General features: G+C 42.7%; 3 protein-coding genes across 3 annotated transcripts; all 3 read right to left on the bottom strand.

Moving 5' to 3' along the window:
* Nucleotides 1-494: 494 nt before the first annotated feature.
* Nucleotides 495-13398, bottom strand: LOC128755950 (uncharacterized). The gene is made up of 12 exons (XM_053860064.1): nt 12478-13398; nt 11774-11868; nt 10989-11058; nt 9928-10927; nt 9136-9756; nt 6201-6481; nt 5874-5992; nt 3713-5194; nt 2726-2962; nt 2437-2652; nt 2279-2348; nt 495-2217 (listed from the first exon to the last, which is right to left on the bottom strand). The coding sequence occupies exons 1-12, from the start codon at nt 12644-12646 to the stop codon at nt 1217-1219; spliced, it is 5361 nt and encodes a 1786-aa protein (XP_053716039.1). The 5' UTR covers nt 12647-13398; the 3' UTR covers nt 495-1216.
* On the bottom strand, nt 8542-9954 carry LOC128756382 (myeloid-associated differentiation marker homolog). Its single transcript, XM_053860864.1, has one exon. It carries the CDS (start codon nt 9795-9797, stop codon nt 9120-9122), a length of 678 nt encoding a protein of 225 aa, XP_053716839.1. The 5' UTR covers nt 9798-9954; the 3' UTR covers nt 8542-9119.
* An 808-nt stretch (nt 13399-14206) lies between the features above and the next one.
* On the bottom strand, nt 14207-17441 carry LOC128756055 (myeloid-associated differentiation marker homolog). The gene is made up of 2 exons (XM_053860204.1): nt 17313-17441; nt 14207-15776 (listed from the first exon to the last, which is right to left on the bottom strand). Exon 2 carries the CDS (start codon nt 15684-15686, stop codon nt 14838-14840), a length of 849 nt encoding a protein of 282 aa, XP_053716179.1. The 5' UTR covers nt 15687-15776; nt 17313-17441; the 3' UTR covers nt 14207-14837.
* Nucleotides 17442-17759: the final 318 nt, after the last annotated feature.

Raw genomic sequence — 17759 nt, 5'->3', positions numbered from 1 at the left:
CCGCACAAGCGAGCTGAATTCTGATTGGATAAAAACTCTAACCTAGAAAAACAACACCTGGGATATACTATGACATAAACATGGTTGTTATTATACATACTATGTACTGTAAAATATATTTCGGGAAGCTACAATAAAAATATAATTCACTTTTGTCATAAACATACTCATGTTTTCTGGTTATGTTAGGCCTGCAGAGAGAAGGCCTTGCTGGCCCTGACGGCCCACCACTGTCCAATTGAAAATGGAAAAATGTTTATCTAAACCTTTAACAAGACAGTCATTTTCAGAACGCTCTATTTATGAAATAGCTCCTGATCCAACTGAACTGAGTCTTCACTCAGACGTTTGGGAGCCGTCCTTATCAGACCAAGTCACTGAAGGATTCCCTTCCAACCTTTAGATGCCTTTGTTTGAGAGTGACAGGGAGCTAAAAGAAGACCAAACACAGACAAAAATAGCTATTTGTTTTATATTGTGATACCGACTAATATCAACCCTAATGAAAAAAATAAAAAACATCGCCATCCCAATCACCAGAACCATATCGTCTGTAGAGAAGACGCTTACGCATCCAAACCAAAAACACATTGTGAGAACCAAGCCCTCTTGCATATGTTATTCATCTCAGTCTGTCATGCTCTGCGGGATGAGCACTTGACCTGATGAAATACAACCAGACGTCTTTGTGAACTTTTTATTGCATTGATTTCATGTGCTGTTCCCCAGCATGCAAGGGTCAGATGAACACCTCACAGTAAAGGGTTGTTCACAGTGTAGATGGAAACTACTCACACCAACAGATCATTTAGAATAATTGATTGATCACTGGCAATTTGACCTGAGAATCAGACATGAGCACAGGGGGAACGTACAATTGTGAAGATACCCAGGTATGACTTGGGTTGGATTTCATCTAGGTACATACTAGTTGCGAAACCAAAGCAACCAAACACCAAACAATTGGAAGACACAGCCCTCAGCTTGAGTTAAAGTATATTTCCTTGCTCCACTTGTGGAACCAGTTGCAGCTCCAGAGAGAGTAAACTAAAAAGTTGGTTCCAAAGGGTGTTCAGGCACCAATTTATCAAAGGGAGAAAAGCATGAAATCCAAAATTATTCTTGTATTTCACCCCAGACATTAAATAACAGGCAATATGAATGCACCTTATATTCACTAAGTCGCAATTAACTGTCACAAAATGTCAAGAACCATTTATGGTCCCTTTCGGAAACCAAGTTTTTTCAGAAAAGCAAAGAAAGTGGCCTTTGCTGCCTCCTTTGGTGAGACAGCATCTTGACTGGCCTCGTACCCCATGGAAGAACCTCTGACAGCACCTTCTACAGCCAGTGTGGCGAGTCCCATCACTCCAGCTCCCTTTCCGACACATTTCATTAAAGCCATAACTGGTGATGATGCCAATGTCCCCACACCAAAAAATGCTCCCAACAAAATCCCTGTTGTGATCCCTGTAAGTTGGGTCAGAAATCTATTGGAAACAATTGCCCTGGCTTTTTTTCTTATCTCTTCCTGTGGCACATCTTTTGCAGACTGTTTCAAAAGATTCACCTCACTCTCGATTTCTTTCTCCACCCGCTCAAACATTGCATTGCTGTGATGAGCTCCATTGTTGTCCTGCACCATCCTGACCACTGTGTTGAGTATCTCCTCCACTTGGAAGCGGTTGGTCCTGCATTCATGTTTTTGTTTGATGTTCCAGTATTTATTATCCACTACATGGTAACGGTTGTTGCATCTGTTCAGCAGCTCAGACAACTGTTTGCTGTGACTTACAAATTGCTCAATGCTGGTGTCTTCTGGAAGCTGGTCACCATGAGTAAATATGATCACGGCGTACTTGAACACATCTTCAGTGAAGTAGTGCAATATTTTGGCAATGACTTCCTGCTCTTGCTCAGTGTATTTTTCAACTTTCAGCACAATGAAAAGGGCGTGTGGTCCTGGAGAACACTCCGTGATTAATCTCATGATCTCCGGTTTCAGATCTTCTTCAGACATTCCTGTGTCAAAGAAACCCGGAGTGTCCACCAAAGTAATGCACTTGTCTTGGACAAATCGAGTCTCCGCCTGGCACGTTCTTGTTTCAGAGAGCGGAGTATGGTCTGTGGTGAATACTTCCTCCCCAAATATGGTGTTACAGAGGCTGCTTTTCCCGGCTCCAGTTTTCCCAAGTAAAGCGATTCTAAGTGGAGTTTCTGAAAGGCATTATTTCAACATGTGAGTCTATGAACAAGAGAGCTGTGTGTATGTACACACCATGTGTTGGTTGTGCTGGAGGATGAAAAGTCTCCACTTGCTGAACGTCTTCTGGAGAGGACGGAAAATCCTACAGACAAATGAACAATGGGCAACAACATCACTGAAGAGTTCCGATGAGTTGGGAGAGATGATTCTCTGAATTGCTTGACTATTACCTGGCTGGACTGCTGCTGACTGGGGTGAATGACAAAGCGGACCAACAACGGTGTTGAATGACATTCACGACCATACAGCTCCTCAAATAGTACATCGGATGTCACTTCTTCAGGGAACTGCAGCGCTGCACCAACTCCGAGTGGTGGAAGAGCAACAGACTTAAATCCTCTGCTTTCACACACACCCAAAATATTCTTCATTCCTAGTTTCAGAATCTGCAATAAATGAGAATGTCAGCCATTTCTGAAGAACAGGCTTGAAATTATTTGACTTAAATCCACTACCCACTTCTACTGCGGTTCCATGCTGATCGCCATCCCACGGTACCAGATGGACATAGATCACTGCCTTAGATAGAAGGGCAGAAAAACCTTCAACCAAAACTGTGTCTCCTGGGAACGTTTGCTCCTTTGCTTCTTCGTTGAACCGTCTGGATAGCTGAGACCCTTCCAAGTCTGCGAGCGTGTTCCCAATGCGAGTGGAGTTGGGATTGTGGCCATCCATTGGACACACTACAGCATCTGACTGTGAAGAGATTAAACATGAGAGACAATTGGATTTGTTCAAGTTCTGAAAAAATGAAAGGTCATCCACAACAATCTTCTAGGAAGGTGAGAATATGATATGAATTATTTTAAAAAAACTCATCCATCATCCTATGCTAGTCATTAGCCTTTGCAATTGGTCTCCCTTCTCCCCAGCAGCCTCCTCCAGCTCTCCTGGATTTCTGAGCCTTCCTATGATGAAGCCTGAAGTATACTGTAGCACCATACGTCTGGTGGGCTCCTGTTGGAGGTCCTGCTTTGGTACAGGCTGCTGGACACATTGAAATCTACATTCCCAATTTGGATCAGCAGGCCTGATAATATTGGTCTGGAATTCTCACTTTGACCGTATCAAAAATCAAATAGTGGTCTTTGCAGATGGTGTGGTCCTTTATACTTGTCCCAGTATTGGTTGCCAGCAGAGCTCAAAGGAGCTGAGACACAGAGCAGATCATGCAAATCCAAGATTTTAATCTGGAGTCTGTCGTCATTCATGGAAAGATCTTAGCCAAAAGGTCCTCAATTTAGTGGTTAAGCTTTTCTCCTCCCCACATGCTATTTGTGATCGCAATTGTTGTGTACTCGGGTTCAGGAGGCTGAGACAACAAAGACAAGACTACAAAAACCCAAAACAATAACAAAACAAACAACTACATGTTCTATATAAAATATACTGTATATAAGCACAACTGAAAACAGTAGCTACACAAATACACAAAACCTGACTCACCTGCTGGTCCTCGATGTTTCCACTGACAATTTCAACACGCAAATGGGTCACATGGTCTCTGGCAGATTCTCCTTTATGTAGCGAGAAGCAATCGGTTTTGATCCACCTTGCTCCATTTCCTGCTGTCCCCTGGAGAATCCCATCACAGGTTCTTTGCATGGCCCTCACTACTTCCTCTCTGTTATCCACCAAGACAACCGACCTGAGACTCCCACCTCGCTGACTACTAAATTTTTTGATTGCGGTGATGATTGCCTTGGCGCTAACACTGACGGGAACACCAGCAGAACCTGAGCTGATACAGGGCATGGCTACTGAGCGAAACCCCAGCTGCTCAGCCTGACTCAGAACCAAATGAACGGTTTCTTGCAGTAAGATCTTCTCCTTGCCTCCGACTAATCCAGCGACAGGACCCACAGCATGCAGCAGTTTCTTGCACCTTAAGTTTCCTGCATTCGTCATCACCACTCCACCTACTGGAATTGTTCCCAACGTCTCCACCAAGGCGTTGCTTTCCGCCTGCACCTGAGGACCACCAGCTTCACTGAGAGCAGCAGAAACACCTCCACCTCTATGGTCCAAACTTTCATTGGCAGCATTAACCAGCGCATCGGCACGCAGTTTAGTGATGTCACCATGACATAAGACAACCACTAGCTCTTCCTGAAGATGATAATTTGCGAAAACTTTTATCCATGGATTATCACCAGGATCATCGGATGAGACTTGTTCCAGCGAGCTAGCTCCTGGGCTAAAAGGACGCTCCAAACCATCCTCTTCCTGGAAACTTTGTGACTCAGATAACAGCTGTAGATCCTGACTTCCTTCAGGACACTTGTCAGAATTCAACTCAGCGATATCTCTAGCTAGCTCATCCACCTCTCTTGCATAGCCCAACAGACAAGCTTTCCCATTAGAAGAAAAATGGGCCTGAACTCTGGTGCCCCTTTGATTCATCAGCTCCACTTTGCTTTCAAGTGTCCCCCGAAGAGCTGATGGACTGGTGGAGCTCTCAGGAACATCAGTGTTTACTTCTTTAAACCCTCTGAGCAGCAGCGCCTCTGTTTCAGCAAGCTGGTCGGAGGAGAGTGACAAGAGTTTCAACTCTGTGCCCACCAAGTCCACCTCAACCTCATCGTCGATTTTTAAAATGTCCTCCAGGACCCCTGGTTTTAATGACTTCAGGAAAGTTAAGAGACGTGGACCAATCTCAGAAACTGATCGTACCATCACCAGCTTTTCTTTGGCCTTGATGAAGTCAGTCGCTTTTTGAATCTCCCTGTTAGAGCCTTTCAGGACTATTTCGCCAACATCTCCGTGTGAAACCTTCAGCTCTGAACACTTCTGCCTCATGCACTCTTCAATGTGGCCCCAAAGAAGGCGACGTTTGGCCTCAGCCAAATGGAGAATCGAGGTCGATCCATTTTCAGTGAGTTGCTGAGCTCCCTCTGCTGGCGATGAGGTAGAACTGCTACTTTGGCTCTGTTGGAGGGATATCCTGCATTTAGTTTGAGCTTTGAAAAACAAATAATCATGTTCTCAGTCACCGACAATAATGTAGTCAAATTACACTATTGCACGTAATGCCTGTTAATATAGTTTATATCAACAGTATCTGTCTTCTACTCACTTCACTTTTGAGATTAAAAAAAAAAAAGGATTTAAGTCGTATTTTTCTAAGGATCTGTGAGTCTTGAGGAAAAAGTTTTTTTTAGCTGTATTTATATAATACTGTATTTTGAGCATCATAAAAATTATTTTTACCCACTAATAGTAAATAAAAAAATAAGTAAATAAAACACGAGATGAAAGTTTATCTCAAGACTAAAAAAAAAGTCGTAAAAAGTGGACGTGTGGTGGACATTAAGGGGTGTGTTCTCTCACCCAGATGGTTTATGGGTATGGGGCGTGGTGATGTATATATTGACTGTGAGGGGAGGGGAGTGAGTTCTGTTTGGAGTAAATAAAGTGGTTGGAAGTTTGCCGTCTCATCGCCTGCTCTTGCTTTTGCCACAGACGTAACATAAAAAAAACACTTGCATATCATATCCTAGGCTCTGTGTTGTCTACATTAAAATAAATACATGTAACTGAATACATAATAATAATAAAATAAAACTTAGACAGGTTGATGATTGATTGAAAAAAAAAAAAAACTCACATTGACCGGTTCTGTCAGAGGTGCGAATTGTTGTTGAAGGCTCTCTCGGACTGTCAACAACAGCTCCTTTTCCCCACACTTCACCACATGCTGAGACTTCTGCAGCACCGCTTGCTGATCTGGTATATGGATGAAACTTCTTCAGATTCAAATTCAACATTTCTTTTTTAATTCCATAATGTCGTTCTGATTTCATAACAGGCGGCTTTACTTTCGTTTTCGCTACTGAGGAAAACGAAACTGGTTGAGTCGTTCCAGAGCTGTCAGCTTCTACAGCTGACCTAACGATTTCAAGGGTAAAAAGATCAACACAATAATATCGTTTACCTTCTCTGTATTTGAAAGACAATCTGTAGATATTCTCTTTCACGGTCTGTAGGTCTCCGCTCTCCCCTCCACCAGATTTTCGACGGACGTGAAAATAGTTGACGATTTTCTTCCTCTCCACGTCACGTAAAGAGTGAGTCTCGAAGTATATATGATGTTTAAATTCGTCATCCATGGTCACGTCTTGACATCTGGCCTCACTCACGATCACAGCTGATCTGATCTGATCTACCCGAGTATGTGTCACTGCATCGTGCCACGATAGAACTGCCCGTGCTGATAAAGCGGATCACGAGGCGGCTATATTGGGACTGTTGGGAGGAACTGTTACGAATTATTAACTGATAATATTAATTAATAACCAATATTTTAATGGTTCATCTACAGACTAAGAACCATGATCCTCAGTTCATAACAAACTTAGCGACCAAATTCATTTGTTTACTCCCCTCAACACAAGCACAGAATTGCTGTCCATGCAGAACATGTTGCCTCTTTGTTGTAGTTTAGTTTGAGTTCAGCTGTCGATGGAAGTGCGCAGTAGAAAACGTCACTGCCTGATCTGGTCCGCCTGCCCGACGTGGTTCGGCGGAAATCCCGGTGCTGGAACTGGGGTTATGATGGGAAACCAGTATTTCTCTCAGCCAACCAAACAACTTAAAATGTTTAAACTCTACTAACTCTACTAACTATGTATGTAACGGAGCACTGTGGGGTGTTGTTGAATAAAAAGTGGAAAAAAAAAGTGGTGGTTATCACCAACATATTCACTGGAAGTTTAAATAAATCATACTTAATTGTTCTTAAATACAGGAAGGAGATATATGTGCTTTGTTACTCTCGCAGCTGAAAATACATTTCACAAGAATTTAAACATGTAATAATTTTTTTTTTAATCTGAGAGACATTTCAAAGTTGTTCTTTATTGTCAAAAAGAAAATAACCATGACAAAAGTAAATATATCCACTTTCCTTTTTTTTAGTTTACATGTTTATGTAATCGCATCATGTGATTATTTTGATTTTGTGTTTTGTTTACTCTCCCATCAGTTACGTGTCAGCTCTCTGCAGGTGCAAGTTTATATGGCTTGATCTCTAAAAAGGAAACAAGAAGCTCCACAACCAATCTGGAAGATCAACCTAACAAGACTGCTGTGGTGACAGTGGGTACAGACGCCAATGTCACTGAAACTCTTTCCTTTGCCTCTTCTGAACCGTTTACTGCTCATGACTCTCTTTCACTGACTTTTGCTGCCTCTCGTTGCAGAACACTGCCTTGAGAATTTTATTTTTGTGTCCACATCCAGTTGCAACATGACATATTTTAAGTCTGAATCTGCAACCAAGGGAACCATGCCTTATGCATTTGTTGTTCCAAACAAAATGTAAAACACACTTGTGATAAACGTGATCGTTTGATCAACAGATATCCAAGAGCAAAGCAACTTACCATCCATCGTCATCCAAGTATGAGTGGTTGTGTGTATGAATTCGTCAAAGACTTCTGGTTTTTCCAGTTTGAAGGACAACATGTGATTTCACGGAAAGCTCATACAGTTATTAAAAAGCATTATGTTTTGTTGTTGTCTGACAGGTGCACTTTCAATTTCATTTATAGGTGTGTCTCTGTGATTTTCGGTGAAACTAGACTAACATAACTAAATTATGTTAATAGCTAGCATTACAGCTAGTATTTTCTACGACTTCTTCTGAGCGCTGAGGGCCTGCATCTGTAAATAGCCACAGAAGATTAATACCCAATTAAGGTGTGTGATAAAACATGGTCTTATCCCACATAAAAATTAAAAAAAATCAGCCAATGACTTCTCAAAGTTGGAGAATCTAGACTGAATGACAGGGGTCAAGGGCAGTGAAGATGATAATGCAGTCAGGGAGGAACAGGTATGGAGATGACTGTGATGATGTGTGACGAAAAGCACCAGCAAGAGTGATCAACAGCAAGAGCTGCCATGATGAGACCAGGGAGGACGAGGTCACAGCAGAACACATCAGGGGGGTGACTGGTACCAGGTGAGAGAAGAGGAGGAACAATGGAGGTTCATGGATGTGGTGAGTCAGGTTCAGGTGGAGACGTCCGTCTGACTGTGGCAAACACGGATGGAAAATATCGAAACAAGAAGACAAAAAAATCCAACACTGGGTGTGTTTTGTCAACATACCATGATTTATTTTGATAACTGACTTGTAGAGAGCTGAATATTAATGTTAAAAAAAAAAAAAAACGTTTTCAAGATGATCAGCTCTCACTTGGACAACACACTATATCTGTTGCTAATGTGGCTCCTTTCAAAGATGGAATCCTCGAAAGTGGTTGTGTAACATGCAATTCACAAGTTCAATGGGATTTGTTTTGCCACTAGGGGGTGCTGCAACAAAGCTACAGTTTCAAATGCAGCAGCTTGGTGAGCAGCTGAGTCTGAACCGAATATAGTCTTGGTCAGTTTGAGCTCTTGGTTTCGGCCCCTCACTGGTCTTTGTCTCTATATGCTCCGGTCTCAACAATGTCTGGATTCCAACACTTACATCTCCTGCAAATGTGTCTTATATTCATGAATACTACTTCAGCTTGGACATGATTCACCATTACTTTATTCATGTTGGACATATTTATCAAAAGAATGATGATTAATACAACAAGACTGCGCCAGAAGGAAAATGCTACAAAGCAACACACAAAAATTCACACTTGGGGTCGATGAAGACATACTTTCAACACATGCGCACACAACAACAGAACAATAAAGAGAACAGTGTATTCACCTCAACTGTACGGAGCTAACATGAAGAGCATCACCTCACCTCCCATGGAACATCCCAGATCTTCATGGAGCCAGGATTTAGTTAAATAATCCCAATGGTTATGAGCTCTCATTTGATCCATGCTGAAAGATTTCCTGGTTAGGAGCTGACAAACACAAGTCTGGTGGTGTAAGTCAGGTCAGCAAGGTAGAGCAGGAAGTTGAGAGCTGTGAGCACCGAAGCTGTGATGAGGCTCGTTGAAGAACTTCCCCTCCCGTGATTCTTATCGAACTGGAAGATTGGCCAAATAATTGTCGCTGTCAGGTACATGATCATAGCCAGGAGGGCATATCCTGACAGGAATTTAGAGAAGGGGATCGGGAGGCAGCTGGTCCACTCCGCCACACACAGCACAACCACCGCCATGGAGAGGATGAAGCAGATACAGTACACAGACATGCACCACTTCAGTGCTGCGTGCTGGTTATAGGACACTGGATCACTGATCAGGATGAAGATCACACAGGCCACAAATGTTTGACACACCTTCAGCAGGCCTGGGGCTGTAGCCATGTAGCCTGCCACCTCTCCTGGTCTTGCTTTGGTCAGACTGACCTCACCCATGTACGCAACAGCGGCTAAGCAGGAGAAGACCGTGGACACAATGTGGTGATCCCGCCTCTCTCCGTGGTATCTTGAATCTTTGAGGAAATACAGCGGGAAGATGATGGAGGCAGAGAGGCAGAGGAGGGTAGCATAGCTCGCAATGGTGATGGGGAAGTTGGACCAGAGTAAACTAAAAAGTTGGCTCCAAAGGGTGTTGAGGCACCAATTCATCAGACGATAGAAAAGTAAGAAATCCAAAATTGTTCTTGTATTTCACCCCAGACGTTGAAAAACAGGCAATATGAATGCACCTTATATTCACTAAGTCGCAATTAACTGTCACAAAATGTCAAGAACCATTTATGGTCCCTTTCGGAAACCAAGTTTTTTCAGAAAAGCAAAGAAAGTGGCCTTTGCTGCCTCCTTTGGTGAGACAGCATCTTGACTGGCCTCGTACCCGATGAAAGAACCTCCGACAGCACCTCCTACAGCCAGTGTGGCGAGTCCCATCACTCCAGCTCCCTTTCCGACACATTTCATTAAAGCCATAACTGGTGATGATGTCAATGTCCCCACACCAAAAAATGCTCCCAACAAAATCCCTGTTGTGATCCCTGTAAGTTGGGTCAGAAATCTATTGGAAACAATTGCCCTGGCTTTTTTTCTTATCTCTTCCTGTGGCACATCTTTTGCAGACTGTTTCAAAAGATTCACCTCACTCTCGATTTCTTTCTCCACCCGCTCAAACATTGCATTGCTGTGATGAGCTCCATTGTTGTCCTGCACCATCCTGACCACCGTGTTGAGTATCTCCTCCACTTGGAAGCGGTTGGTCCTGCATTCATGTTTTTGTTTGATGTTCCAGTATTTATTATCCACTACATGGTAACGGTTGTTGCACCTGTTCAGCAGCTCAGACAACTGTTTGCTGTGACTTACAAATTGCTCAATGCTGGTGTCTTCTGGAAGCTGGTCACCATGAGTAAATATGATCACGGCGTACTTGAACACATCTTCAGTGAAGTAGTGCAATATTTTGGCAATGACTTCCTGCTCTTGCTCAGTGTATTTTTCAACTTTCAGCACAATGAAAAGGGCGTGTGGTCCTGGAGAACACTCCGTGATTAATCTCATGATCTCCGGTTTCAGATCTTCTTCAGATATTCCTGTGTCAAAGAAACCCGGAGTGTCCACCAAAGTAATGCACTTGTCTTGGACAAATCGAGTCTCCGCCTGGCACGTTCTTGTTTCAGAGAGCGGAGTATGGTCTGTGGTGAATACTTCCTCCCCAAATATGGTGTTACAGAGGCTGCTCTTCCCGGCTCCAGTTTTCCCAAGTAAAGCGATTCTAAGTGGAGTTTCTGAAAGGCATTATTTCAACATGTGAGTCTATGAACAAGAGAGCTGCGTGTATGTACACACCATGTGTTGGTTGTGCTGGAGGATGAAAAGTCTCCACTTGCTGAACGTCTTCTGGAGAGGACGGAAAATCCTACAGACAAATGAACAATGGGCAACAACATCACTGAAGAGTTCCGATGAGTTGGGAGAGATGGATCTGAGACTTTAATATTTTTATAGCCTTATTTATATAATAATGTATTTTGAGCAACGAAAAAATTATCTTGACATACTAATTATCACAACATAAAAGTTATGTTGAGATAAAAATATATACATATATAAAGTCATGCATGTCACATCCAGGGCCTCATATTGTCTACATTAAAATAAATAAATTTCACTGAATAAATAAAAACTTTGACAAAGTTGCACAGACTATTAATAACACTAAGAATATGCAGTGATATTTGATGCCAAAATAAATAAATACATAATCACAATAGGGCTCCCAATCAATAGCTGTATTGAAAGAGCCTTATCAAGTTGTCAAATATAGTCCTTATACTCTGTAAGCCAAAGAATTAAGGACTGAATTGGAACTGTACTACAAACATCTGAAAGTATGATGCGAAAGATATTCACCAACTCACTCATTGAAAGTACTAGTACTCTCTCACATTCTAGCTGTCATTTACATGTCTTCTTTAGAGACGACAGGATGCTTTTTTGCTCTGTTGACATGGCAATTGTGTTTGTCGGTGTCTCTTACAATGTGGACCAAAATAAAAGTTTGTTGAGGGGTTGATAGTTAGACAGGTTTATCATTGATTGACTTAAAAAGAAAAAACAAAAAAACAACTCACATTCACCGGTTCTGTCAGAGGTGCAGATTGTTCTTGAAGGCTCTCTCGGACTGTCAACAACAGCTCCTTTTCCCCACACTTCACCACATGCTGATCTGGTATATGGATGAAACAGACCGAAACAGATTCAAATTCAAAATTTCTATTGTAAATGTGAATGTTTTGGGTGCTTTGTTAATTGGTTGTGCATTGTTGTTGTTGTATTTTATTTTGAAAGTCTTTACCGGAAAGTACGTTTTTTATTGATGTTGCTTGACAAAGACGAAAGAAAGTTTGTTTCCAGTCATCCATTTTTTGTTGAGGTATTTTTTACTCCGCAAAGAAGAATTGCTGTTCACGATCTAAGTCTGCCGTTGATGCAAAGGAGACCAAAGTGGTTCGTTTGTCTATACTTTGCGTTATATTTCCGTGACAATTGAAGTTGTTCTTTGACCGAGCGAATGCTAATGACTGTGTCTGTTCAGTTCTACGGTGGCAATAAACATCAGTGAAGACGCTGACGACTCTCTTCATTCCATCGACGGCATATCTATAATATATATGTTTTTTTTCATAATATTGCTGTGATTTCATAACAGGCGGCTTTACTTTCGTTTTCGCTACTGAGGAAAACGAAACTGGATGAGTCGTTCCAGAGCTGTCAGCTTCTACAGCTGACCTAACGATTTCAAGGGTAAAAGGAGCAACACAATAATATCGTTTACCTTCTCGGTATTTGAAGGACAATCTGTCGATATTCTCTTTCACGGTCTGTAGCTCTCCGCTCTCCCCTCCACCAGATTTTCGACGGACGTGAAAATAGACGATTTTCTTCTCCATGTCACATAAACAGTGACTCTCGAAATACATATGATGTTTAAGTTCGTCATCCATGGTCACGTCTTGACATCTGGCCTCACTCACGATCACAGCTGATCTGATCTGATCTACCCGAGTATGTGTCACTGCATCGTGCCACGATAGAACTGCCCGTGCTGAGAAGGAGGCGGGTATATTGGGACTGTTGGGAGGAACTGTTATGAATTATTAACTGGCAATACGAATTAATAAGCAACATTTTAATGGTTCAACTACAGATTAAGAACCATGATCCTTAGTTCATAACATAGCGACCAAATTCAGTTATTTACTCCCCTCAACACAACCACAGAACTACTGTACATACAGAACGTGTTGCCTTTTAGTTTTTAACATAGTTGAGTTTGAGTCCAGCTGTTTCCTGTTGATGGAAGGCGCAGTCGAAAACGTCACTGCCTGATCTGGTCCGCCTGCCCAATGTGGTCCAGCGTAAATTCCGGTGCTGGAACTGGGGTTATGATGGGTAACCAGTATTTCTCTCAGCCAACCAGACAACTTAAAAATGTAAAACTAATCTCACGGAGCATAGTGGAGAATTGTTGAATAAAAAGTATTGCTGGAATAAAAAGTAGAGGTTAGCGCCACCATATCCAGAGGAAGTTTAAGCAAATCAATCTCTCAAATAAAGGACAAATACGTAACTGTACTTAAGCACAGGAAGGATAGAGGAAGGAGCTACATGTGCTGTGTTACTTACAGTTGCAACAAGACAAATTTTAAGTCTGAATCTGCAATAGAGGGAATCATACCTTCTGCATTTGCTGTTGATCCAAGCAAATACACTTGTGATAAACATGATGGTTTGATCAACAAGCAACAGCAAATCAACATTCCATCCATCGTCATCAAAGGCTTCTGGCTTTTCCAGTTTGAAGGACAACATGTGATTTCACGGAAAGCTTGCACAGTTATTAAAAAGCATTATGTTTTGTTGTTGTCTGACAGGTGCACTTTCAATTTCATTTATAGGTGTCTCTGTGATTTTCGGTGAAACTATCCTAAATTATGTTAATAGCCAGGATTATAGCTAGTATTTACTACATTCTAAAGAAATGTGGTTATTGCAGTCTTCTTCTGAGCGCTGAGGGCCTGCATCTGTAAATAGCCACAGAAAATTGATACCCGATTCAGGCGTGTGAAAAAACATGGGTCTTATTCTACTTTAAAAAAAGTTTGAAAATCCAGCCAATGAGTTTTAGAATTTGGACGATCTAGACTGAATGACAGGGGTCAAGGGCAGTGAAGATGATAATGCAGTCAGGGAGGAACAGGTATGGAGATGACTGTATGATGATGTAAAAGCACCAGCAAGAGTGATCAACAGCAAGAGCTGCCATGATGAGACCAGGGAGGACGAGGTCACAGCAGAACACATCAGGGGAGTGACTGGTACCAGGTGAGAGAAGAGGAGGAACAATGGAGGTTCATGGATGTGGTGAGTCAGGTTCAGGTGGAGACGTCCGTCTGACTGTGGCAAACACGGATGGAAAATATCGAAACAAGAAGACAAAAAAATCCAACACTGGGTGTGTTTTGTCAACATACCATGATTTATTTTGATAACTGACTTGTAGAGAGCTGAATATTAATGTTAAAAAAGATGGCATCCACGAAGGTGGTTGTGTAACATGCAATTCACAAGTTCAATGGGTTTTGTTTTGCCACTAGGGGGTGCTGCAACAAAGCTACAGTTTCAAATGCAGCATCTTGGTGAGCAGCTGAGTCTGAACCGAATATAGTCTTGGTCAGTTTGAGCTCTTGGTTTCTGCCCCTCACTGGTCTTTGTCTCTATATGCTCCGGTCTCAACAATGTCTGGACTCCAACACTTACATCTCCTGCAAATGTGTCTTATATTCATGAATACTACTTCAGCTTGGACATGATTCACCATTACTTTATTCATGTTGGACATATTTATCAAAGAATGATGATTAATACAACAAGACTGCGCCAGAAGGAAAATGCTACAAAGCAACACACAAAAATTCACACTTGGGGTCGATGAAGACATACTTTCAACACATGCGCACACAACAACAGAACAATAAAGAGAACAGTGTATTCACCTCAACTGTACGGAGCTAACATGAAGAGCATCACCTCACCTCCCATGGAACATCCCAGATCTTCATGGAGCCAGGATTTAGTTCAAATAATCCCAATGGTTACGAGCTCTCATTTGATCCATGCTGAAAGACTTCCTGGTTAGGAGCTGACAAACACAAGTCTGGTGGTGTAAGTCAGGTCAGCAAGGTAGAGCAGGAAGTTGAGAGCTGTGAGCACCGAAGCTGTGATGAGGCTCGTTGAAGAACTTCCCCTCCCGTGATTCTTATCGAACTGGAAGATTGGCCAGATAATTGTCGCTGTCAGGTACATGATCATAGCCAGGAGGGCATATCCTGACAGGAATTTAGAGAAGGGGATCGGGAGGCAGCTGGTCCACTCCGCCACACACAGCACAACCACCGCCATGGAGAGGATGAAGCAGATACAGTACACAGACATGCACCACTTCAGTGCCGCGTGCTGGTTATAGGACACTGGATCACTGATCAGGATGAAGATCACACAGGCCACAAATGTTTGACACACCTTCAGCAGGCCTGGGGCTGTAGCCATGTAGCCTGCCACCTCTCCTGGTCTTGCTTTGGTCAGACTGACCTCACCCATGTACGCAACAGCGGCTAGGCAGGAGAAGACCGTGGACACAATGCGGTGATCCCGCCTCTCTCCGTGGTATCTTGAATCTTTGAGAAAATACAGCGGGAAGATGATGGAGGCAGAGAGGCAGAGGAGGGTAGCATAGCTCGCAATGGTGATGGGGAAGTTGGACCAGGATACGGGGGCTCTGGATTGGAGGCCACACTGCTCCACCAGCAGGACCAGCAGAGTGCAGGCAAAACTGAAGGCCCAGCAGAAGATGCACCAGTCAGCCATTCCTCCTCCGCCCAGTTCTGCACCATGTGCTGCAACACTGAAAGCTACACAGGTGAAGAGCAGGGCGGCAACACGCACCCAAAACACCTGGGAAGTGGGGAACACCAGCAGAGGCATTGTAGCTGTCTACAGGAAGCACGACGACGTGAGTGCTGAGGATGTCGGTATGTGTCTAAAACCCACTTGAGGGACTGCTGGTCACATGCTCTGCAAACACACAAAGTTCAGAGAGTTTCAAAAGGAAGTCCTCAGTTCAAAACGAATTTCTGTGGCCACCAGTTGTATTTTGTGCAGTGCAATGTCTGGACTGGCTATGCAAAGTTGCTCAAACTGATACTGCATAATTTTTGCTAGTGCATTTCTCAAAACAATTAGTTCAATGGATTGACAGCAAAATCCTGTCATCTGCTCAAAATCCACAGTCCATCCTGACAAGAGAGAAAACAGCAGAGAAATGTACAGACAGTTGCATGGATGCACTAAAGCATTTACAACTTGACCGAAGACATGAGAAACTGCTTTTTCTGATGTGTACAAGTGACACGATGATGTGGAGATTGACCAAGCAGTTTTGACTCTTTCAATTCTGATGTGACAAATTCACAAAACAAAACTGTAATCACATTAAACCAAACAGGACCTGAAATGGGTCCCCATATCTCCAAAATCAGAGTGAAAGTTCAACCTGTTCAACTCAAACCGCAGGTTAAGCACTACTTCCCTCTAGTGTGCGATCAGCAGCTGCAGCCAAGCTTTACCCCTCCCATGCATCCTGGCTCTGAGTGAGCCACAGTGAATTGATGAAGTTATTGTATGTTCTTGAAATTATGTAGACAGTATAATATTGTAGATATAAAAGCTCATATGGAACCGAGGTTTGACATGAGCCTTGTGTGATTGTTACCCAGAATTTTGATTAGATTAGATTACGTTAGATTGCCTTGGTTCTTTGTCTTCTTACAGTTTTTCATATTTTATGTTTTCCAAGTGGCTCAAAAAATGCACTCATGAAATGCTGGCTCTGATTCTGAAGCCACTCGGTTTGGTCCCAAGCGGTGCCCACCCCAACGATTTCATTGTTTTCTGGGATTTTATTCTGTCAGCATTTTTGAGAAATGTAATTACAGTACAGTTATACAAATTGTGCAGGCATGTCTATAACTGTGTTGTTTACATATGTCTTGCTATTTGCTGTTGTTGTTTTATTTTTTAATATTATTTAAATCAATTGCGTCGCAGACATTCCTTAAAGACTCTTTATTAATAATAATAAAATAAAAAATCACAGGCATCAATCATCTCTCGGCCATTAACTCTTCAGACAGACATCCTGTTTCAGAGGAAGCTGGGGTAGATGAACAGGAAGGGTGTGTTGCTTGACACATCTGAATTGAATTGGATGAATTTCAGTTCAACCAAACTCTCCCCGTGGGGTTGTGATGAATGTTCGCTTCGCCATGGTGTGCCATCATAGAGTCAACCTCCCTTCTGTCTGTCTTACTGTGACACACCTTTTTAAAAACACTGAACCCTCGACGGAAGTTATTTTTTGAAGCGGGTTAAGAAGCAAAAGTGATTGATGGCAACTTCTGAATCATAAAAACAGAGATCTTGGTCGCAATAGACGCGTGTCTGCTGAGAATAGCGGCCATACCGCGCCCATGACTCGGAGCCAAAAACGGGAACAGCGTAGAGCACTGCGAAGGTCTCAAAGTGGAAACAGGGAAATGAGTTTTAGCTTACCGTTTTTAGCGCCGGGTCAGTGATCTATTCACTTTGAAAAAGCGCAGAAGTTCCAGGAGTCAGGCGCACGGGGCGGTTCTTCACCCCCTCATCCAGCCGCACGGGCGCATCAGGAGCAGCCCATTTTTGGTAAAGTGAAGAAACCTCGGCCTTAGCTCACGCTGCGTCACTACGAGATAGGGAGCCACTCCTCCCTCTTGGGATGACTTAAAATGCATAGGGCTATTCTCAACCCATCTGAGAGGTACATAGTGATTTGAGGCTTCGCTGAATATCTTCAGCTGTTATAGCAATTCCTAACTCATAGGGTTCAATGTGATGAACTGCTATTACAGCTTCAACTCTTCTGGGAAGTGTGTCCATAAGGTTAGGAGTGTGTACATATGAATTTTTGAACATTCTTCCAAAAGCGCAGTGAGGTGAGGTCACACACTGATGTTGATGGAC

Source organism: Synchiropus splendidus, chromosome 3, assembly GCF_027744825.2.
Source record: "Synchiropus splendidus isolate RoL2022-P1 chromosome 3, RoL_Sspl_1.0, whole genome shotgun sequence".
Classification (NCBI taxonomy): Eukaryota; Metazoa; Chordata; class Actinopteri; order Syngnathiformes; family Callionymidae; genus Synchiropus; species Synchiropus splendidus.
Note: the sequence above shows the minus strand (reverse complement) of the source record. Positions and strands in the feature narration are given on the sequence as shown.